The sequence below is a fragment of the Diabrotica virgifera genome, chromosome 1 (assembly GCF_917563875.1).
Source record: "Diabrotica virgifera virgifera chromosome 1, PGI_DIABVI_V3a".
Taxonomy (NCBI): Eukaryota; Metazoa; Arthropoda; class Insecta; order Coleoptera; family Chrysomelidae; genus Diabrotica; species Diabrotica virgifera.
The window spans coordinates 300,361,168-300,385,437 of record NC_065443.1 but is presented as its reverse complement, the minus strand read 5'-3'; the positions used below and the strand labels follow the sequence as shown (position 1 = coordinate 300,385,437).

The 24,270-nt window shown below is 34.1% G+C and overlaps 2 protein-coding genes across 2 annotated transcripts; both read right to left on the bottom strand.

The window, feature by feature from the left end:
- Window positions 1-338: 338 nt before the first annotated feature.
- LOC126879179 (zinc finger protein 234-like) lies at window positions 339-6,563 on the bottom strand. The gene is made up of 2 exons (XM_050642215.1): window positions 5,209-6,563; window positions 339-2,435 (listed from the first exon to the last, which is right to left on the bottom strand). The coding sequence occupies exon 2, from the start codon at window positions 2,170-2,172 to the stop codon at window positions 958-960; it is 1,215 nt and encodes a 404-aa protein (XP_050498172.1). The 5' UTR covers window positions 2,173-2,435; window positions 5,209-6,563; the 3' UTR covers window positions 339-957.
- Window positions 6,564-10,144: 3,581 nt separating this feature from the next.
- LOC126879178 (uncharacterized) lies at window positions 10,145-23,998 on the bottom strand. Its single transcript, XM_050642214.1, has 2 exons — window positions 23,443-23,998; window positions 10,145-13,422 (listed from the first exon to the last, which is right to left on the bottom strand). The coding sequence occupies exons 1-2, from the start codon at window positions 23,699-23,701 to the stop codon at window positions 11,036-11,038; spliced, it is 2,646 nt and encodes an 881-aa protein (XP_050498171.1). The 5' UTR covers window positions 23,702-23,998; the 3' UTR covers window positions 10,145-11,035.
- Between the last annotated feature and the right edge of the window lie 272 nt (window positions 23,999-24,270).

The following is a 24,270-nucleotide window of genomic DNA, read 5'->3' as shown; positions in this document are numbered from 1 at the left end:
CTAACCTTGCATAACTACAGAGTTATCTCATAACTTGAGGTTTAACGTCGCGTTATAAAGTGACCAGATAACTCAAGAACTGTCAAGAAATAACGCAAATAGTTAAGTTAAGTATGATACATCACACCAATTCGATGGTTATAACATAACTACAGGATAACTTTACGTTAACGATAACTTCGGTCATCCATCACAGGGCTGATTATATGTATAATAAAAATAAATTAGAGGGAGCCAGTAAAGACTAGAGGGTGCCAAAAAAATTTGTCAGTAAAAATTTGAGGAAGTCAAAAAAATTGGAGGGTGTTAGTTCAATTGATAATATAAAAAATACACAGTTGTATAGAATCTCATTTATTTAAATAATCAAGAGAAATAAAACATCAGGAATTCTTCTTCTTTGTGTGCCGTGCTTGTTTTCAAGCGTTGGCTATCATCGTATTATCAAGCTGATGAAATGTTTCTCAGTCGGCAGCTATCTGAAACAATTTCTCGACCGTTCGACCTTCTTCTACGGCTCTACAGCCCAAATTAAGAATTGGCCTCCTTTATTTTTTGCCTCCACCCTTGCTTGTCTGTGGCTGCTCTTCTCCATACACGGACTCCTAAAAGGGCTTGTGCGTCGATGTTTACTGTCTTTCCAGCGCTTTCCGTTCGACCTGTCCATTGTCTAATGTTAAGCAGCCAGCACAATTGTTTTTTTCCAACCCAGCGTGTTCCTTCGATTTTGCCCGGAATGATTAACGAGTAAGCGATATTTAGGTCCTCTCATTATATGACCGAAGTATTGAACCATCAGGAATACAAATACTTAATCAGACTAACTACTTCTTCATATGTACCTACTTCAACTGTTTGGTGCACATGTTACATTATAATGCGTTTCCCTAAAATTCAGCAGTTTCATGTGTTTTTAAATTAGGACGTTCTGAAAACTCTTTGATGCAGATTTCACATTCAAATATGGTATTTCTCCATATGCAATTGTGTTTTCATGTGTTCTTTTAAAGAAGAACTTCGTGCAAACTGTCTGTTACACATTTCACACTTGTAAGGCTTTTCCCCAGTGTGCAAATTCATATGTGATTTTAAATGAGCACTTTGCGAAAACTGTTTTGTACATTTTTCACATTTAAATGGCTTTTCCCCTGTATGCGTTTTCATGTGTTCTTTTAAATAAAAACTTTGTGAAAAGGCTTTGGCGCAAATTTCACATTCAAAAGGTTTCTCTCCTTTGTGCATTTTCATATGTAATTTTAAATAAGAATTAGCTGAAAAATGTTTGCTACATATTTCACATTTAAATGGTTTTTCCCCAAAGTGTACTCTCATATGGACTTGTAAATTAGAACTTTGTGAAAACTGTTTGTTGCATATTTCACAAGAAAAGGGCTTTTCTCCAGTGTGCATTCTCATATGCGTTTTCAAAAGAGAAATGTCTAAAAACTGTTTGTTGCATATTTCACATACAAAATATGTTTCCTCATTGTGCATTTTCATGTGTAATCTTAAATAATATTTTGTTGAAAAAAGTTTGCTGCATATTTCACATGTAAAAGGTTTTTCTCCTTTGTGCTTTCTCATATGTAACTGTAAATAAGTATTATCTGAAAAATGTTTGTTACATATTTCACACCCAAAAGGTTTTTCACCAGTGTGCACTCTCATATGCGCCTTTAAATAGGTACTTCGTAAAAACTTTTTGCTGCAAATTTCACATTCAAAAGGCTTGTCTCCATTGTGTCGTCTCATATGAAATCTTAAAGAAGAGTTAGTTGAAAAGTATTTGCTGCATATTTCACAGGTGAAAAGTTTTTCTCCTTTGTGCATTCTCATATGAAATTTTAAATAATAATTATTTGAAAAATGTTTGTTACATATTTCACATTTATAAGGTTTTTCACCAGTGTGAATTCTCATATGCGTTTTTAAACAAGAAGCATCTAGACACTGTTTGTTGCATATTTCACATAAAAAAGCTATTCCCCCATTGTGCCCCTTCATATGTACTTTCAAATAATATTTAGTTGAAAAAAGTTTGGTGCATATTTGACATTCAAAAGGTTTTTCACCTTTGTGCATTCTCATATGTAATTTTAAATAAAAATTAGCTGAAAAATGCTTGTTACATATTTCACACTTGTAAAGTTTTTCCCCAGTGTGTCTTCTCATATGTACTTTCAAATTTGTACTTCGTAAAAACTTTTTGCTACATATTTCACAAGTGAAAGGTTTTTCTTCGGTGTGTATCTTCTTATGTTTTTGTAACTTGTAACTTTGTGAAAACTGTTTGTTGCATGTTTCACATGCAAAAGATTTTTCTTCAGCGCTTAGTTTCTTATTTGCTGTAAGATATTGGTTCAAATTGTTGATACTTGTAGCATAATCTTTCAAAATGTTTTGTGCATCACTTTGCACATCTTCACCTAAAAAACCTAAAACCATAATTACATATTAAATCAGTAGTATGTAATAGAAACAAGAAAAAATAATATAGGTAGGCCATAGCCGAAAATTTTTGAGACCACAAAAAGATGGAGTTACTGAGGAAAGTTACTGGTTGGTACTTTGGATTACCTTTTGGTCCTTAGTTAAATAAATTCATAATAAAACTTATTTAAAATCATTACATTATATTTATAATGTCCAACGTGTAACGAGATTTAACTCATTATTTAGAAACTCCTAAATAGATCAGGACGGATCTGTGAACAAATGTCTATTTTTGGATGTGCAAGGTGGCATTCGGATTTTTGCAGATAAAGTTAGGTGACAGTTTCAATAATAATAATTGACTTACTCTCCTTCTCAAATATGCCCGGAACATTAATAAAAAAATTAGAATATTTAAAAATTTCGAAAAACATCAATTTTTTTTAACTTTCTTTGCTTATAACTTTAAAACGATTCATTTTGGAACAAAGTCGTACAGAAATAAAATAAAGATAATTAAATTGTGCATGATATACGACTGGTTTAAAATGTCTTAAAGTATTACCCTTTCTGCAAAACAGTAATAAATACAAAATAAGGGGGCAAAATAAGCCTGTTTTTATTCAATGTTTTTCAACTACTTTGGTTGCACTTAGAACCTTCGTAATTCGCTTAGAAAATTCTTACAACATACTTAATCCGTTTACCAAATTTCATTAAAATCGACTTAATAGATTTTGCAATCTAAATTTTTTTTTAAAGTTAAAATTTTTTTAAAACTTTCTGAAAAAAAAGTAGGCCATTTAGAAGATTGCTAATTTTTTACATAATATGTAAAAAATTAGCAATCTTTATAAAGAGACGCTTTACCTATCTAATACACTTGACAGAATTAAAATCGGATTATTTAAGCGGCCTCAGCACTGTTTTAAAGCTATAAACAATTTTTTGGCTTATAAACAAATACAGTGAAGACGTTTGAGTTGGAATTAGTGATGTTAGAAGAGAATATTCCCGAGAACGAGAATATTCTCGGCCAGAAAATTCTCTCGAGAATATTCTCGACAAAAATTTTCTATATTTTCAAAAACTGAAACAAAAATAAAAACTAGATACGTGTCAAATTATTATAATTTAAAAAATATGTAGTTATATTGTTTTTGTCAGTCCTATGAACCACTAGTAAGGGTGTTTACAGTGTCAATATTTGTTGTTTTGGTGCAATATTATCGTTCAAATATTTAGAATGGTGTTCATTTAAGCAGAGAAGAACAAGTTGAGGAAACTGAGTTTGTAGATAATTTAGCAACTTTAAAATATGGTGATGAGTCGGCTGAAATAATGGCAGATTTGGCACTTTATCGGTCTAAGGAGGGATTTTTTGGAAAACCATACGTTGTAAAATCAATTGAAAAACTAGACAACCATATGGTGAAGAGGTACATGTTTCGGAACAAAATTAACTAAAATAGTAGTTGATATATTAAGCATGCCTTCATACAGTGCAGCGACTGAAAGAAGTTTCAGTACTTATGGTTTTTTTTATCCACTCCTCTAAAAGAAACCGGCTCACTGCTGAACGGGCTCGTAAGGTAACTTTTATTGCTCACAATTTAAAATTGTTAGACGTAGACCAATCCGTGACTGAGCTGGCCACTCGTGAAAAACAAAATCCCACAACTCATCAGTACATTGAAATGCAGATTGTAGATGACTAGGATGAGCTAATGATAGAAATAGATTCTGAATCTGAGGTCACATCTTTTATCATACCACATCGATTATTTGCTGTTAAGAAAATTTCATTTTTTTATCAAAGAAATTTTGTGTTTTCTGTTGTTTTTGTATTTTTTATATGCAAAGAACACTGTTGTTTCGTCTCATAATTTTGTATATAAGATCATGATTTCTAAAACTCTATTTTTCATCTTCAACAATATTCTTAAGTGCGTCATGGGGTTCATTCTCAGAAAATTCTCCATATCGAGAATATTCTCCGATCTTTCATTCTCTAGAATTTTTTTAGAATTCCAACAAGTGTTGGAATAAATTCATTTTTCAGTTATTTATCAAATAAACATTTTTTTCTGTTTTAGGGCAGCAGTAAAATGTATTTCGAATTAAATAAATTGTATACTTTTTCTTTTTGTCTCAATTAATTAAAACAAAATTTTTGGGCACACGGTATAAATAATTATGTTAATATTTATATTAATGAATAGAGAATTGAATAACCTTTCGAATAAGCTAGCACACTACCCCTATTCTCTTTTAAAAAAATCATCGATTACGTCATCACACCCAGATGGATGACGTCACTAGTATGATATATGTATATGCCAAAAAATTATAATTTAAATATAAAAATCGACCTATTTCGGGATTTATCTCCAAAGCCGCTCATTCTCGAGAAAATGAATTTATTCCATCTCAAACGATAATCAACATTAATATCACAAGAGAGTGAGAATAAATTGAAAATAATGCGACAATTTTTCGAAAACTTGTTGCCTGGCAACAGACACGAAAGCCCGAAAGGCTCATGTGACTATTGCCGAAAGGAAACGAGTTTCAGATATAACATGTTGTTATTTATTCTTACTACCGTGTGATATTCGAAAGATTATTTTTTAATATGTACTTACATACAAATTTCAAGTCTTTGTAAATAAACATTCAGTGACATTCATCACAATTAATGTCTTTCAACTTGTCAAAGTGAACAGCACAGTTTAGGAAATATTCATACGAAGATATCAATAAAATATTACTTACTTACTTACTCCGTGGCGTTACAACCCTTCGTGGTTTTAAAGTTCTTCGAGCTCTTTGTTAGTTCTTATCCTATATTGTCATGATGCTTCATCCAGCACAGGACCAAAGATCTTCCTTAGGATTTTTCTTTCCCAAACACATAGTCTCTCTCCGTTTGCCTTTGTTATCGTCCACGTTTCGCTTCCATACATCACAACGGGTCGTATGATTGTTTTATAGACCTGTATCTTCGTACGTCTTGTTAGTTGTTTCAAGTTTATAAGGTTTTGGAGGGCAAAAAGACATCTGTTGCCGGCCTGAATCCTGTTGTTTATTTCTTGTGATCCGTTATTGTCTTCAGTTATTGTTGTTCCAAGATACTTGAATTCTCTAACGCGCTCAAAATTAAAGTCATCGATGGTGATGTTCTGACCAATTCTATCTCTGCTTTGGTTATTGCGGCTCATATACATAATATATTATATTTCGTCTTGTTTTCGTTGATTTGGAGCCCATCTTCTCTGCTTCCTTCTCGAACCTCACGAAGGTCTCCTTCATCCTTAATCGTGTGTTTCCTATTAGATCGATATCGTCTGCAAATGCCAGTAGTAAGTTTGGTCCTTCTCGATGAAATACTGTATTCGGTTTTTCGATTCTTGCACTTCTGATTATGTGCTCCAGAGCTAAGTTGAAGAGTTGTGGTGAAAGTGCATCTCCCTGTTTTAGTCCATTGTTTATTTCAAATGTCTCCGAGTATTGTTGTCCAACCCTCACCTTACATCGTAACCGTTCCATACACACCCGTATCAACCTGACTAGTTTTTTTGGAAAGCCAAGTTCCTGCATCGCTGTCCACAGTCTAGCCCTGCATACTCTATCAAATGCTTGTTTAAAATATATGAACATCTGATGAAGCTAACGATCAAACTCCCAGCATTTTTCCATTATCTGTTTTATTGTGAATATCTGGTCAATAGTAGAACGGCCCGGTCTAAATCCGCATTGATAATCTCCAACGATTTCTTCTGTGTATGTTTTGGTTCTTTCTAGCAGGATGTTTGCAAGGATTTTGTAGGTGGTGTTTAGGAGTGTTATTCCCCGGTAGTTAATACATTGCTTTTTGTTTCCTTTTTTGTGTATTGGTACAATAACTCCTTCTTTCCATTCATCTGGCATCGTTTCTTCTTGCCAAATGTCTTGAATTAGCTTGTATATAGAACTGTACAATGGACTAAGTTTTCACTCTAATGGCACATAACATATCTCACCAGAATGAAAACAATGGGAACCTTCTCTGGTTACACCTCCGAGGCTTCTACAATTTGCAAGCCATACGGATGCTGAGACTAAGGAAGATGAGGGAATTCTACAATTTACAATTCACGTCACATCTGCTCAGCGCGGTAAAGTTCCAACGAGACTGGTTCCCTTCATACTCCACACAGAGTAAATGTAAATCAAAAATGAATAACCATTTTCAATTTCGTTGCAAAACGAAAATACAGCCGAACCATATTCCAGTCCAATCAGAGAGTGCTGCAAGCACCTCTACCGGTTTCGAAACTTATTAGTCTCTCATCAGGAGGCACATATGCTGCTCTCCCTGATCCAACCAAAACAAACCCCAGCGTGCAGTCCCGAATTGCAACGAACGAAATGGCATAGATGCCCTAGCGGCAACTGCTAGCAAAAGACTAAGTTTTCACTCTAATGGCACATAACATATCCCACCAGAATGAAAACAATGGGAACCTTCTCTGGTTACACCTCCGAGGCTTCTACAATTTGCAAGCCATACGGATGCTGAGACTAAGGAAGATGAGGGAATTCTACAATTTACAATTCACGTCACATCTGCTCAGCGCGGTAAAGTTCCAACGAGACTGGTTCCCTTCATACTCCACACAGAGTAAATGTAAATCAAAAATGAATAACCATTTTCAATTTCGTTGCAAAACGAAAATACAGCCGAACCATATTCCAGTCCAATCAGAGAGTGCTGCAAGCACCTCTACCGGTTTTGAAACTTATTAGTCTCTCATCAGGAGGCACATATGCTGCTCTCCCTGATCCAACCAAAACAAACCCCAGCGTGCAGTCCCGAATTGCAACGAACGAAATGGCATAGATGCCCTAGCGGCAACTGCTAGCAAAAGACTAAGTTTTCACTCTAATGGCACATAACATATCCCACCAGAATGAAAACAATGGGAACCTTCTCTGGTTACACCTCCGAGGCTTCTACAATTTGCAAGCCATACGGATGCTGAGACTAAGGATTGTAGAATTCTTGTAGAATTCCCTCATCTTCCTTAGTCTCAGCATCCGTATGGCTTGCAAATTGTAGAAGCCTCGGAGGTGTAACCAGAGAAGGTTCCCATTGTTTTCATTCTGGTGGGATATGTTATGTGCCATTAGAGTGAAAACTTAGTCTTTTGCTAGCAGTTGCCGCTAGGGCATCTATGCCATTTCGTTCGTTGCAATTCGGGACTGCACGCTGGGGTTTGTTTTGGTTGGATCAGGGAGAGCAGCATATGTGCCTCCTGATGAGAGACTAATAAGTTTCGAAACCGGTAGAGGTGCTTGCAGCACTCTCTGATTGGACTGGAATATGGTTCGGCTGTATTTTCGTTTTGCAACGAAATTGAAAATGGTTATTCATTTTTGATTTACATTTACTCTGTGTGGAGTATGAAGGGAACCAGTCTCGTTGGAACTTTACCGCGCTGAGCAGATGTGACGTGAATTGTAAATTGTAGAATTCCCTCATCTTCCTTAGTCTCAGCATCCGTATGGCTTGCAAATTGTAGAAGCCTCGGAGGTGTAACCAGAGAAGGTTCCCATTGTTTTCATTCTGGTGAGATATGTTATGTGCCATTAGAGTGAAAACTTAGATATGTTATGTGCCATTAGAGTGAAGACTTAGTCTTTTGCTAGCAGTTGCCGCTAGGGCATCTATGCCATTTCATTCGTTGCAATTCGGGACTGCACGCTGGGGTTTGTTTTGGTTGGATCAGGGAGAGCAGCATATGTGCCTCCTGATGAGAGACTAATAAGTTTCGAAACCGGTAGAGGTGCTTGCAGCACTCTCTGATTGGACTGGAATATGGTTCGGCTGTATTTTCGTTTTGCAACGAAATTGAAAATGGTTATTCATTTTTAACTGTACAATGCTTCTCCTCCATGTTTTAAGCACTCTGCGGGTATACCATCGCTACCTGGTGTCTTATTATTTTTAAGTTTTTTAATTGCCTGTATTACTTCTTCGTATGTCGGGTATTGGTCTTCTATTTCAGCTGTATGTACCTCTATGTTTGATGTATTTCTGCTAGATTGGTCGTTCAATAGTTGATAGAAGTGTTCCTTCCAGGTTTTTATAATTTCCTTGTCATCAGTGATAAGCTGCCCGCTGTCGTTTTGAAGGAAGTTTCCTGTTCTTGCTTGGTACCCGGTCTTGATATCTGAAAGTCCTTTGAAGAACTGTCTCGCTTGTTTGTTCTTTCTTTTTTCTTCTATATCTCTGATTATTTGTTCCTCATACTCCCTCTTCTTCCTTTTCATTAGTTTTCTTGTCTCTGTTCTTCTTTGTCTACACATTTCATTATTGTTGTGCGAGGGGTTTTGTAGCATGTTCCTTCTAGCCATATTTCTTGCTGTTATGGAGTTCAGGCAATCATCATCGAACCATTTTTTGTTGTTTTCTTTTTGTGTCCTAGTATTTCATCTGATACGCTTGTCATGTCAGAGCTAATTTGATATTTTTCCAAGCTGAGTCTATGTTGTTATAGTCTTCTGTCTGTGTTAGAGCGATTTTTATAGCCTTTTGAAATTTCTGTTCTGTCTCCTTATTACGTAGAACTTCGGTATTCCATAATTGTGTTGGTATATTCTTATGTGTTTTTTTGGACGCTATTCTTGTCCTTATCTTCGTTTTCACCAGAAAATGATCCGTGTCTCCATCAGCTCCTCTTAGGCTTCTTACGTCTAGACAATTACTACCCCTCCTGGCATCTACTAGAACATGATCGATCTGATTTCTTGTGACGCCGTCGTTGGAGACCCATGTTTGTTTATGTATTTTCTTGTGTTCGAACATTGTCGATTTTATTAGTAGGTTGTGGGACGCTGCAAAGTCTATTAACCTTGTTCCATTATCGTTGCTGACATCGTGAAGACTATGGTTACCTATTGTTGGTTTGTACGCTGCTTCCTTCCCAATCTTTGCATTGAAATCTCCTAAAATAATATGCATGTCCTGTTTGGGTAGATTATTTATCAGTTCCTCTAGTTTCTCATAGAAGTTATCTTTTACATGCTCTTCCTTTTCCTCTGTCGGTGCATGGGCAGTAACTAGGGAATAATTATGTAGTTGTCCTTTGAGTCTGATATAACAGAGTCTTTCATTAACGGGTTTGAAAGTTAAGACTGACCCCACAAGACTTTCCCTGACTATAAAGCCAGTGCCGAATTGATGTTCCCGTTCGCTTCCGCTGAAAAGTACTACTGATTTATTAGTTTTTTGGGTGTCTTCTCCAGTCCATCTAATCTCTTGTAAGGCAGTTATGTCCATGTTTCTGGATTCAAGTTCTTTGACCTATATAGGCTTAGTACGTTCCAGGTTCCTATATTCATTGTCCTTTGTTGTCTTAAAATATCCATCCTTATCCGAGGCATGCGCTTCGTTTTCATAACTGTTTTTTACCAGAAGGAATAGTTAGTCCCTTGCTTAACCCTCCTCCTTTCTCATCCTGGACTTGGGACCAGGCAACGGCGGAGTTCAATAAAATGTTAGTTAATATTATTTATAAAACTCAGTTTTATTCATAAAATAATCTTTCCCAATTTATATTGTCTTCGTGACAGTTTGACATTAGATTCAGAACTAAAAGTTTAATATGGTTCATTTTCTTAAATGTGACAGTTATCAAATCTAGGAAACTCGAAATTAAACAGAAACAAAATACTTAAAATTTATTCCCACTATAATAATGTAAGTAGATTGGATTAAAAAATAATCGCTGAAATTTTGATTTTTGTAGGTTTCTATTGGTCAATATCTCTAGGTGTATTGGTGGGCTTGTATAGGTGTTGCTCACTACATTTTTTTTCGGTCGACCCTGGCTTTTGGTAGTAAGTTCTTTCTTCTCGTAGCACTACAACCCGGGATGGGTCTTGGCTGACTGCATAACTCGCTTCCATCTCGAACAATCGTCCATGATAGTTTGGTCAGGGCCCATCCCTCAGATGTATCAACTGGTACATACTTTGCTTTTTTTTCAATTGTAGAATGTATGGAATCGCATGCTATTTCTGTATGGTCAGTCTTAAGGCCGCGTCCCACCATCAAATAATTTGATCAAACTGGTTTGAGCAAACTGAAAGTGACAGTTAGTGACGTCACATCCTGAGTGTTCATTGTGGATAATAATGAAAAATTTTAATTTAAAAAAAAAGTACAAACAAGTTAGACAATTCAATCCAAAAAATTTGATCAAACTAGACTGATAGTGAGAGCACAGATTTTTAGAATTTCAAAAAAACTGCAATTGTGACGTCACTTTGACGTACTTCCGGAGTTTGCTTAAACTGTTTGATCAAATTATTTGATGGTGAGACGCGGCCTTTAAAGAACTAATGGTCGATTGTTCTTAAAGATGGATGGCTGATGTAAAGTGATACATAGTCAGCTTTCTTAAGTAAAAAATGTGTCCTGCTGGCCCTTTTGGTGTATTCAACAGCACTACCTGGATTTGTCATAGTCGCGAGCTGTTGATGGCCTCCTTTCTTTCCTAATGCCTGTTGTATTCTAATTCATTTGCTTTTCTTTTTTCTTGACAAACGTTTTTAGTTAGCATTTTTTGCATTGGTCTTTTTTGGGTCTAAAAAACTCCAAGTCGTATTCCTTGAATATTTGCCTATATTTCTCGAACCCTACTAGTCTTGCATTTTTGGAATTGCAGATATCTTTGTACAGTCTATACATAATGGAGATATTTAAAGATGCACTTAGGTATTTTTTTCTACTTTCCTCGCCACAGTAATGTATCTCGACTGACGGAAAAGACAAAATGTGGTCACGTATACTTTGTTCAACTTTTTCGGATATCTTGTTTGAAGGTGTACGTTTCCCTGGTCTATCCTTTTCAAGTACTCCGTTGCTAGATCGATTTTTAATGGAACTTCTCATAAAAGCATCGGTTACATTTAGGGTAGCCATAAAAAATTCTCTGCAAACAACGCACTTCGTACCATTGACTGTAAAGTAGTAACTGCAGGTGAAGGTTTTTCGTGATTGTTCTATATTTCGCGTAGTGCGTTTTTTTGGATTCTGCTCTATGTGACTGCACAAAAACTGTCTCTGTTCATCAGAACAACTTAAACCACGAAATTCTCTATATATTTTTTCTCGGTCCTGCTCATTAACCAACTCTTTGCATTTATGTTTTGGTTTTGCCAGACATGGAGCTGGTAAGAGAGGCCGTGGAGGTTTTACAATTCCGCCATATGTAGTGTATGATTCTCCTTTCACTCTTTTAGCTTTCCGAATATTTCTTTTCCATGCCCCTTCCTGTTTTACCTTTCTTTTAGAAGTTTCCTTTTGCTCGGTCCCTTCAATTATTTGATAAGAACAGTTTTGTTTATTGTGATCTGAACTACTCTCTGAAGTACCATTGTCTGTTTCTGAATCACTTGACAAGGGTTCATAATTGTCAGATAATGAAGCAGGGTAATCCAAATCTCCTAACAATCGGTTACGTATGCTTTGCTCAACTTTTTCGGATAACTTGTTTGGTGTATGATTCCCGCGTCTTTCCTTTTCAAGTACTTCGCTGCTAGAGCGGGTTTTAATGGAACTTCTCATAAAAGCATCGGTTACATTTAGCGTAGCCATAAAAAATTCTCTGCAAACAACGCACTTCGTACCATTAACTGTAAAGTAGTAACTGCAAGTGAAGGTTTTTCGTGATTGTTTCAGATTTCGCGTAGTGCGTTTTTTTGGATTCTGTTCTATGTGACTGCACAAAAACTGTCTCTGCTCATCAGAACAATTTAAACCACTAAATTCTCTATATATTTTTTCTCGGTCCTGCTCATTAACCAAATCTTTACATTTATGTTTTGGTTTTGCTAGACATGGAGTTGGTAAGAGAGGCCGCGGAGGTTTTACAATTCCGCGATACGTAGTGTATGATTCCCCTTTCACTCTTTTAGCTTTCCGAATATTTCTTTTCCATGTCCCCTCCTGTTTTACCTTTCTTTTAGAAGTTTCCTTTTGCTCGGGCCCTTCAATTATTTGATAAGAACAGTTTTGTTTATTTTGATCTGAATTACTCTCTGAAGTACCATTGTCTGTTTCTGAATCACTTGACAAGGGTGCATAATTGTCAGATAATGAAGCAGGGTAATCCAAATCTCCTAACAATCGGTTACGTATGCTTTGTTCAGCTTTTTCGGATAACTTGTTTGATGGTGTATGATTCCCGCGTCTATCCTTTTCAAGTACTCCGTTGCTATAGCGGGTTTTAATGGAACTTCTCATAAAAGCATCGGTTACATTTAGCGTAGCCATAAAAAATTCTCTGCAAACAACGCACTTCGTACCATTAACTGTAAAGTAGTAACTGCAAGTGAAGGTTTTTCGCGATTGTTCTAGATTTCGCGTAGTGCGTTTTTTTGGATTCTGTTCTATGTGACTACACAAAAACTGTCTCTGCTCATCAGAACAACTTAAACCACTAAATTCCCTATATATTTTTTCTCGGTCCTGCTCATTAACCAACTCTTTGCATTTATGTTTTGGTTTTGCCAGACATGGAGCTGGTAAGAGAGGCCGTGGAGGTTTTACAATTCCGCGATATGTAGTGTATGATTCCCCTTTCACTCTTTTAGCTTTCCGAATATTTCTTTTCCATGTCCCCTCCTGTTTTACCTTTCTTTTAGAAGTTTCCTTCTGCTCGGTGTCTTCAGTTATTTGATAAGAATAGTTTTGTTTATCGTGATCTGATTTACTTTCTGAAGTAACATTGCCTGTTTCTGAATCACTTGACAAGGGTTCATAATTGTCAGATAATGAAGCAGGGTAATCCAAATCTTTTAACAATCGGTTTCCGGAAGTAGGCGAGAAAACTTCAGAATGTAAAATTTCTGTTTCCTGTGGTTCCCAATCACCCACTGCATTACTTCTAGAAGATTCTTGTGACAATTGTTTTAAAAAGCTTGTCATGGGACAGTCATCTAAAACCAATAAGAAAGTCTTTTTGTACGGATACTAATTTATTACAGTGAAGCTTATATATAATAACGTGTTAAGGTCGCCTCATATTATAATGCACGTCGCGTTTTCGTCACGTAGCGTTTCGTTTGCGAAAAATATAATTTAATGGTTTTTAAATTGAACCATTCATATTGTGCGTATAAGACACGTAACGTAGCGTATAAGACACGTTACGTCTGCGTTCGGTTCATTCGAAAACAATATTTTTCGGATGTTGACAGATACGGGTCGTTTTCCCCTTGTTGTTTATGTAGGTATTTCTTTGAATTTGATACCGAGTATTTAGACCGGTCAGTATTGTCGCCCTCGCTAGCGAAATTATTCCGATTCGATTTTTTGCACAAATTTACTCAAAGAGAGGTTCTTATAACATATCCACAGGGTGCCAGGCGGTGCCGTGGTCGAAAAATTGTTTAAACAATCTTTTTTAAACAAATTCACAAAAATATTTTTTCATTCGAGCAATATTTTTTTTAGATAATTTGGGTAATTCTGAGCAAAAAAGGTTTCTTGTCATTTTTCTCTAAAATTGCGAAAAATCAAGGCTTAATAACTCGATTAAAAATTATTATTATGAATTTCAATAAGTGACCAAATCAAGTTTCAAACAACTTCTTCAAGGTCCTGAAGAGATTTTTGTCATTATTTTATTACAAAGCTGTTATTTTTAACTATTAACAATTACCGCTATAGTCCAACTGTATCGTCGCCCCCGTTAGCGAAATTAGATTTTTTTGCACAAAACTTACTCAAAAAGAGGTCCTTATAACACATCAACAGGGTTCCGGGCGGTGCCGTGGTCTAAAAATTGTTTAAACAATTTTTGTTAAACAAATTCACAAAAATAATTTTTTATTAATAATTTAATTAAACCCAAATTAATAATAATTTGAGTTATTCTGGGCAAAAAATGTCTCTTGTGATTTTTCTCTAAAATTGATTGTTGTCGAGTTATATGGCCATTTCCGCATTTTTGCAAGATATGTTTTTTGCTAAGAATAACCCAAATTATCTAAAAAAAAAATCGTTCGTAATGAAAAAATTATTTTTGTGAATTTGTTTAATAAGAATTGCTAAAACAATTTTTTGACAACGGCACCGCCCGACACCCTGTGGATGTGTTTGTTATAAGGACTCTTTTTGAGTAAGTTTGTGCAAAAACATCTAATCGAAATAGTTTCGCTAACGGGGGCGACGATACAGTTGGACTATAGCGCTAATTGTTAATAACTAAAAATAACAGCTTTGTAGTAAAATAATGACAAAAATCTCTTTGGGACCTTGAAGAAGGGGTTTGAAACTTGATTTGGTCACTTATTGAAATTCATAATAATACTTTTAATCGAGTTATTAAGCCTTGAAAATGGCCTTTTCGCATTTTTCAAATTTTTAATCGCATGTAACTCGACAACAATCAATTTCAGAGAAAAATGACAAGAGACCTTTTTTGCCCAGAATGACCCAGTTTATCTAAAAAAATATTGCTCGAAATGAAAAAAATATTTTTGTGAATTTGTTTAAAAAAAATGTTTAAACAATTTTTCGACCACGGTACCGCCCGGCACCCTGTGGATATGTTATAAGGACTTCTTTTTGAGTAAGTTTGTTTAAAAATATCGAATCGGAATAATTTCGCTAGCCGGGGCGACGATACTGCCCGGTCTAATTTAAAAAGTAGTTTTCGAGGCAATTTGTCATGTAAACATGTGTTGTGACAATAAACACATCTGCACCGCACCAAACTGAAACCAACTTAAACGTTCTATGTATGATAATGTGAATGGGCAGTCCGATTGACGGTCTGTAAACGCTACGTGCCGAAAACGCGACGTGCATTATAATATGACGCGACCTTTAATTTTTCTTTATAGTAAAATGTTTAGGCGATCGTCGCGAAATAGTTAGAAGAGTCCATTTACGCGACAAGATGAGTCAGTTATATAAAATGTATTTTTTTCAATTATATTAAAATGTACTCTGTGCGTCAGAGAAAACAGGCACCCACAAAATGGGTCATTTACGATGTCTCGAATTTCCTAAACTTGTTGTCCGATTTAAATATTTTCTTTAACATGTTATAGCCTTATTTTTTAACAATATCACTGTAATAATATTGTTGCTTGACTGGTAAATTCATCTACATATCTCAACCAGTTTTAGAGCAAAAAATAAATCATCAGTTTGTAAGAAAAATTTCAACATCCCGTATCTCAGAAACGAAATATTTGAGGACATATCTTTATAAAGCAGATAGTTATTATTTTTTCATGTAGAATTATCCCTTAAAGTTAGTCGGACTTATTTGAGTGGCTGATTGGAAAAAGGATAATATTCCCAAAAATATGGCGAATTAAAGTGAGATAGCCATTGTATATGAATATTTGTATCTTCTATCCGCTGACCGAAAAAACGATAAAATCGCAGGACGCCCTGATGTCCAAACATTGTTGTTGAGCGGAAAAAGGATAATATTAATGGAATGTTATCCAGGGTTGTTTTGTTTTAAACATTTTGTTTTAAACAACTGTTTTAAACATGTTTAAAACACTTAAATTAAACAAGCGTTTTTTTTCGTTTTTTTTTGTGAATAATATATAAATATGAAAAAAAATCTTATACATATTATTATACAGACTGCGGAACACAACAAAAATTGGAAAACTCAAAACATTTTGCGTACAAGAGTTAATAATTTTCTCAAATTGTTTTAGTCTCATAGTAATCTTGTAATCTAAGTCATCAATTTTATCAGCCACGTGATCACTTATAGAATTAAGCTCTTTAAAAATTGAAACCAACTTAGCAGCTTTGACATTGCCTAGCCGGTTACATAGTTTGGAATTGACTAAAGCGTATGATGAGAAGAGTTTTTTTTATGTTGTATGACCATAGAACGCCACCATGCCAATGGTTGTACATTAGATGTTTAGAAAATATATATGGATTAAAGGGTACACACTTTGCCTGATAATTAATAAAATTGGCAATGCTTCTGGATGTGAAGTGAAGTTTCTACATATTCCGTACCAGTTTTTATTTGCTCTTGACTAAATTTATTTCCACTAAAGCGATGAGCAAACCAACTTGTCAAGAAATGAGCCAGGATCAAAGCCATTTTCATAAGCTCCTTGACTTTATTCGTATCATTTACCAAAAATTCGCCATTTGCGTGTTCAGTCTCGAATGCTTCCAGAAGTTCTAGCCATATCTCTGTAGCCTCTCATTTAGTGCAAGTATTTGTTTGGACTTTGTCCCTGCACTGCAATATACCTTAATTTTTATAAATACCTAGTCTTTGACATTTGCCTTTAACTTTGTATCATTTACAAGCTATTTTACATCTTTATCAATACTTATTCTAAAAAATCCACAAGGAAAAGAAAATGTTTTTCCTGTAGTTGGCTGTATACCATCAATCACAAAATTGGAAAAAAATCCTTTGTAAAAGGTATAAAATTTTTTTTTATTAAAATCCCTTAAAAGGGCTACATCACAACAAAACGTTTTCGATTTTTATAAAAAATCATCATCAGTGTTAGATAAACTGGATGCTAGCTGAGCCACAAAAGAAAAATATGCGGGTAAAAACCCTTTACATGTAATATAGATGCCTTAAAAGTGCATACTTCAATAAAAAGCCCTGTGATGGTCACATGGCAACCAGGATAATGCCCTGAGGTAATGTATTGAAATTTCCCAACACGTGGTATCCAAATTGAGTTGTGGTTTTTTCAGAAACATCACTCATTTCGCATTCAGTTGCCATTAAGTCATTGAAATATAAACAACTCAATTTGGATCCCACGTGTTGGGAAATTTCAATACATTACCTCAGGGCATTATCCTGGTTGCCATGTGATGTAGCCCTTTTAAAAGATCTTAATAAAAAAAAATTTATACCTTTTACAAAGGATTTTTTTCCAATTTTTTTAATACTTATTCTATTGTTTAGAGCAAATGTGAAATAATATTGGCCAGTTTTTCAACTAACTTTCTAAGCATTCCGATAAAGTGGATAAAGTATTCTAACGAACATCATAATGCAATACAAGAGCAAAATCACCAGCTTCTCGGAATTTTGCGCTAGCAAAATGTACATTTCTGAAATATTTGCAATTTTTTGACACTGTTCTTTATGCCTGGCACTTCTATATCGTGGGCAAGTAAGTTCATAATATGAGCTGAACAGCCATAAGTTATTATATTATGTATCTGTGCTGCCTAATTCCTCAACCAGATCCTTCTCATTTTAAGAAATATGATTTAAACAATGTTTTTTTCTACGTTTTATTTGTTTAAAACATGTAATATAAAAACGAAAAATAAAACATGTTTAAAACAAAAAAAACCGTTTAAAACAAAAAAAAACGTTTGTTTTGTATAAAATAAAAAAAAACATGTTTTTTTTCAACCCTGATGTTACGTTTATCCACGCGATGTAAAATCGTGTCGCTTAATATTATGACCATGGAACAGCTGATTTTAGTTTATTTTGCACTTTCATCGAGTAAACATACAATGGCCAACCTCCTTTCAGCACCAAGAAGTTAGAAGATGTTTCCAAAGTGATACATTATATACCAGAAGACTATAGGGCCTTCTATGATGATATACTCACAAATCAAACAACAAATAAAAAGAACAGTGACCCAGAAGACTAAAAAGAATATAAATGTCATTTGTTTCAAGTTTGTTACCGAAATAAAAATTAGTTCTTCGTAAATGCCCCTTTTTATTTTATTTTACTCACTTTTTCGATTTTGAATGGAAAAAGGATAAAATTTTTGTATTTTCAAATATCAATAACGACTTACCTAATAGGCACGGACTGTTAGTACTTTGGCAATAAATGTAGCTTGTCAAGAACCTCAAATGTTCAATAGAAATCATTTTAGCAAAACTAGCAGCTTCGATGCAAAACAGTTTTTTTTTTATTTTCTAAAAACATGGTTGTCAGGAATGTTATTCTATTTCCAATCACCCATTCATTTAGAAACACCCTGTATTGATGAAGATCATGGCTAGTTGTTAAAATACCTAACTTTTTTATTATCCAACATAAGCGAATGAATCAAAAAACAGAATGTTAAGAAAATCTGAGGCTATAGTTGGGTTTTAATTTCAGTATTTTATAAATACTAGAGTGGGTCACATAGAAGATATAGAGATAGTGCTGATAGGTTATTGCGTTTAATAAACAAATATGAACCCCAAATTAATATCTATGATTATATACCTGGAATATAAGTATCTTTCTTATGTATACAGTGAGCACGTAAAGGTTGGAATAAATTCATTTTCTCGAGAATTGACGACTTTGAAAAAAAAATCCTGAAACAGGTCAATTTTTATTTTTAAATTGTCATTTTTTGACATATGTATCATACTAGTGACGTCACCCATCTGGGCGTGATGACGTCATCTATAATTTTTTTAATGAGAATAGGGGTCGTGTGATAGCTCATTTGAAAGGTAATTCAATTCTCTATTCAGTAATATAAACATTAACATAATTATTTATACAGGGTGTCCAAAAAATTTTTTTTTAAATTAAATTTATTGACATAAAAAGAAGAATGTGTGTAATTTATTTAACTCAAAATACATTTTACTGCTATCAGAAAACAGGAAATGATGTTTATTTGACAAATGAATATCGTTTTTTGCTTAAATTCAATATTAAAGCCGCCACCCACCTTCCTCTTGACAGATTTAACATTTAATTTAAGCGAAGAGCAATGATTATTTTTCAAATACACATTTTTTCTGTTTTCTGAGAGCAGTAAAATGTATTTTGGACTAAATACATCACATGCATTCTTCTTTTTATCTCAATTAATTTAATTAAAAAAAATTTTTTTAGACACCCTGTATAAATAATTATGTAAATGTTTATATTACTGAATAGAGAATTAAATTACCTTTCAAATGAGCTATGACACAACCCCTATTCCTATTTAAAAAAATCATCGATGACGTCATCACGCCCAGATGGGTGACGTCATTAGTATGATATATATACCAAAAATTTGCAATTTAAAAATAAAAATTGACCTGTTTCAGGATTTTTTTCCAAAATCGTCCATTCTCGAGAAAATGAATTTATTCCAACCTTTACGTGCTCACTGTATATGTACTTTGCATTGTTGTGAATAAATATTTGGATATTTTGATCAATTTTCATGTCGAGCAATTGATTTTCAAGCAGTTAATTTCGAGCAATTGTCCTAGAATTGGTTCACATGTATTCCATCCGCATGGAACGTGTTAATAACAATATCCGACCCACTTGGAACATTAAAAAAATACATTTGACGTCTGAAATATATAAAATATAACATCAAATAAAAAAGGTTTTGTGTTGTAAAAATGAAAATAAAAATAGTCAGTTTATGTTCTGCCTATGATGGATGGTTAACTATTTGCATAATAGAAAGACAGATGCTATGGGTGTACTACTGCTACAGCTTTACTGGTACAAATGGAGGAAACAAAAGAACAACCAAAAAGAAAACAAATTAAATGAATTGAATTAAATAAATTACATACATTCTTCTTTTTGTGTCAATTAATTTAATTCAAAATAATTTTTCTTAGACACCCTGTATAAATAATTATGTCAATGTTTATATTACTGAATAGAGAATTGAATAACCTTTCAAATGAGTTAGTACACGACACCTATTCTCATTTAATAAAATCATCAACTATGTCATCACGCTCAGATGGATAATGTCACTTGTATGATATATAATATGTTAAAAAATCATATTTTAAAAATAAAAATCGACTTGTCGCAGGATTTTTCCCTAAAGTTGCTGGCTAAGAAATAAACAATTTATTCCAAACATTTGCACCATAGTGTATATTAAGAAATAAATACATAGGGCTGTAAATTTTAAATGATGGAATAAGATAAATAATTTAGCAGGAGGCTTTATCTGTATATATACTTAAAAAAAATATTTAACTATATACTCAAATCTCTTTCTTTGCTCATCCATAATCCATGTTATTTTTTAACACTGATGCAAAAATATGCAAATAAACTTACAGTTATGCAACAAGCTATGGAACATACGATGCTGGACATGGCCCTACCAGACCACATAACAAACCAACCCATCAGGCAAAGATCAGAAGTTTCAGATGTCATTGAAAGAATCACAAGATGGATGGTGGACAAGATGAATCATTGATTAGATGCCCAGAAACTATAAAAACAGAGGACGACTACCAACTAGATGGACCGAAAATATAAAAAGAGTAGCAAGAAACTAGCTATAAGATGCCCAGTGTAGAGAACACTGGAAAGAACTGAGAGATACCTCTGTCCAGCCAATTGATGATGAATCTATGTTATTACCATGTAACTTTTAATTGAATCGGTGAGAAGAGAATGCAAACATGTCCATAAATAGGCATTTTTGACGGAAATCCAAGGCATTGTTCATCACCATCATCACTGGCTCGACAACCCTTTCTGGGTCTTGGCTTGTTCCAGGATTCTTCTTCATTCTGATCTGTTTCGTGCTTTTTTTCTCCAGTTTTTTATTTTTAAGGTTGTTATATAATTTTCTATTTGTTCTAAATATCTCAGCTTCTGTCTTCCTCTTGTTCTTTTTCCTACTGACATCTGTTTGAATTTTTGTTTGGTATTTCGCCTTCTTCAATTCTTTCTACATGTCCCATCCAACGCAGCCGTCGTATTTTAATAAATGTTATGATATTCGGATCCTGGTAGTATATTTTGTATAGTTCAAAGTTGTATGTTCTTCGCCAAATTCCGTTTTCTTTTGTGCCCTTATATATGTGTCGCAAGATTTTTCTTTCAAAGGTGGCTATACCCTGTTCCACGAACATACGCCTGTCTTGGATTATCGCGACAACGAATATTTTACTGTGCAAATTATGAAGAACGAAAGTAAATTGCAAAATACATTGTTGTTTATTGGAACAATTATTAGAGCCGTTTATTTTCGCACTTCTTATGTTGCACACTAAAATATTCGTTGTCACGATATTCCAAGACAGGCATATATTCGTGGAATAGCCCATAGCAATGTTTCCTGTTTTTTAGTGAGTGTCCAGGTTTCTGAGCCGTATGAGAGTAACGGTCTTATTAAGGTTTTGTATATTTGGCATTTTGTTTTTCTTGCGACGTTATCTGATCTTAGTTGCCGAATTAAGCCATGGTAACTTTTATTTTCAATAAATATTCGCCTCTTCACTTCCTCCGCAACGTTATTATCATATGTGACTAGGGATCCCAAGGAATTGTTAGTGCGAGGATATGTCTGGTTTCTCTAAAAAGTGTTGCATCTTCATACTTGTAATGGATTTCTGTCACAGTGTCAAGGATGCCTATTTATGGACATATTCGCTTTCTCTTCTCACTGATTCAGTTGATAATACATTTTCTGAATACATCTGATGTCATATTTGTGATATAACTTATAATTCAAACTATTAAAGGTCAAATCAAAATTTGCGAATAAAAATTATAGTATCAGGGCCGGTTGTTCGAACGCTAATCAACAATGATCATTATCAAATAATTAATTACTGTCAATGTCAATTGTTAAAACCTAATTAATTACAATTCTGAGACTATAATCAATTAATATAACAATAATTATCAACATAATTAATAATAAATCTCATAATTGTAATTAATTATGTTTTCAGCAACCCAAACAAAGTTGACATTGACAGTTTTGGTGACAGTAATTAAATATTTAATAATGATCATTGTTGATTAGCGTTCGAACAACCGACCCTAAAGGCTGTATGACACTATACATTTTCTTGTATCATTTCTAATATCGTTTCTGATATGTCAAAAAAATGCATAGTGTCATACACAGATACAAGAAACGATATCAGAAACGATACAAGAATTTGTGTCAGGCACAGATTATTGTACAAGAACTGCGCCAATTTCTGCGCAAAGAGCAAAAACGTAAAACCTGCTGGTAAAACATCTAAAATGTCATAATTACTTACTCATAATGGCGGCTGAAATGAAAATGGGATAATGTATTGATGAATTTATTTGTGTTTTTGTAGGTATTATTTATAAATCTTTTATTGATACTTAATATACCGTTTGGTATGGACTACTGTTCTACTAATAACCATATATTTAGCTCCTAGTAAAGTTCAAACTATAAATTTAGGTTTCATGGTGCATAATTTTTTAATAGACGAAAATACAATAGTTCCTAATTTGGATCAAACTGAAGATAATTCTAATGCAAATATTTTAGCACAAATATCAAAACAAAATAAAAACACACATAATCAACCTCAGTCAACGTAAAATTCTGGTTAACATTAAAATGTTAATTATATAAAAGTTTATAAATTTTATAAAATATTTAAAATCAGCTGTGTCTGTAGATGCAGTACTACCATAACGTGACACAGGGTGACAAACAAAATTTCGACCAATCACGTGCCGAATTTCATACAATTTTCGATACAAGAACTTGCATAGTGTCATACAGGGCACAAATGTACGTACAAGAAATGATACAAGAAAATGTATACAAGAAACGATATCAGAAACGATATTAGAAATGATACAAGAAAATGCATAGTGTCATACAGCCTTAAGAGTAGTAAGAGGGTAGGGCATAGATATAATTCATAGATTAGACAAGGTACGAAAAATAGCACAGCACGGAGCAGTTCATCGGTGGTCTATCTATCTCTCTATCAGCACTTAGCTTTCTCTCTTTGGCATATGATGGCTGCTGGCCGCTGTAACTCTGTGTCGTTCCATTACTCCCACCTCTTGGTAGATACGCTCACACTCGTAGGACAGACAAAGATATAGATATATAATAGACCACTGTACTCGATATTGGTGTTACACCCTGATGCAATGAGCAGCATATACCTAGCCTGGTCTATGGGGTAGGGCCCCCCTAATAAACCTGAAATTTCTATATCAATTATTGTTTTTATTTACTTACCATCTTCTTTTGTTTGTTCCTCATGAGACGTTCCAAGTTTATCTTCATCTTGTTCTGTATCAGTTTTTATAGGATATTCTTTTACGTCTACACAATCAAATGTATCATTTGTATTTTCTATCTTAGGTTCCTCCTTTATCTCCATTTTAATGTTATCCAATAATAGACCATCATTAAAGTCATCACATACTTCTGTTTTACATTGAATTTCACTAGTTTCTTGTTTTATTTCCATTATATCCAATTTTATTGTATTCATTTTAATACTATGTTTAGATAGTTTAGAAAAGCCAAGCGAAAAAGCGAATAATAATAAAATCACAAGCAATACTACAATACAATACAAAATGTACGTTTATTTAATATTTATGGAAAGGCAGTGGATACTGTGGATAGGTAGCCGGTACCGGTGAGTTCTTCCGTAGCCGGTACCGGTAGTTGGCTTTTATTGGTTAAGCAATTAAGTGGGCGGAACTACCGGTCAATGAGTTGGTTGCCGGTACCGGTAATACGGTAATACATTAGGTAATGATGTATTACCATGTGTATTACTTACGAAAATTATACAAAATAGCTGCATTTACATTTTCAATTATTGTGCGAAATAAGTGCATTTTATTTTAAATAATTGTGCATTTTTACGAAAAAGTAATAAAACACATCGCAATAATTAACTCAAAGATCAAGTAAAACTTTATTAAAAAAATTAAAAAGTAACAATAGTTATGATTATTATTGTACGATTGTACCCCGGCAGAACCAAAATTTAGTCCCCATCACAGATAATCAAATTTGCCTGATTGATGCAGTTCTGAAGGCAAAACTCTG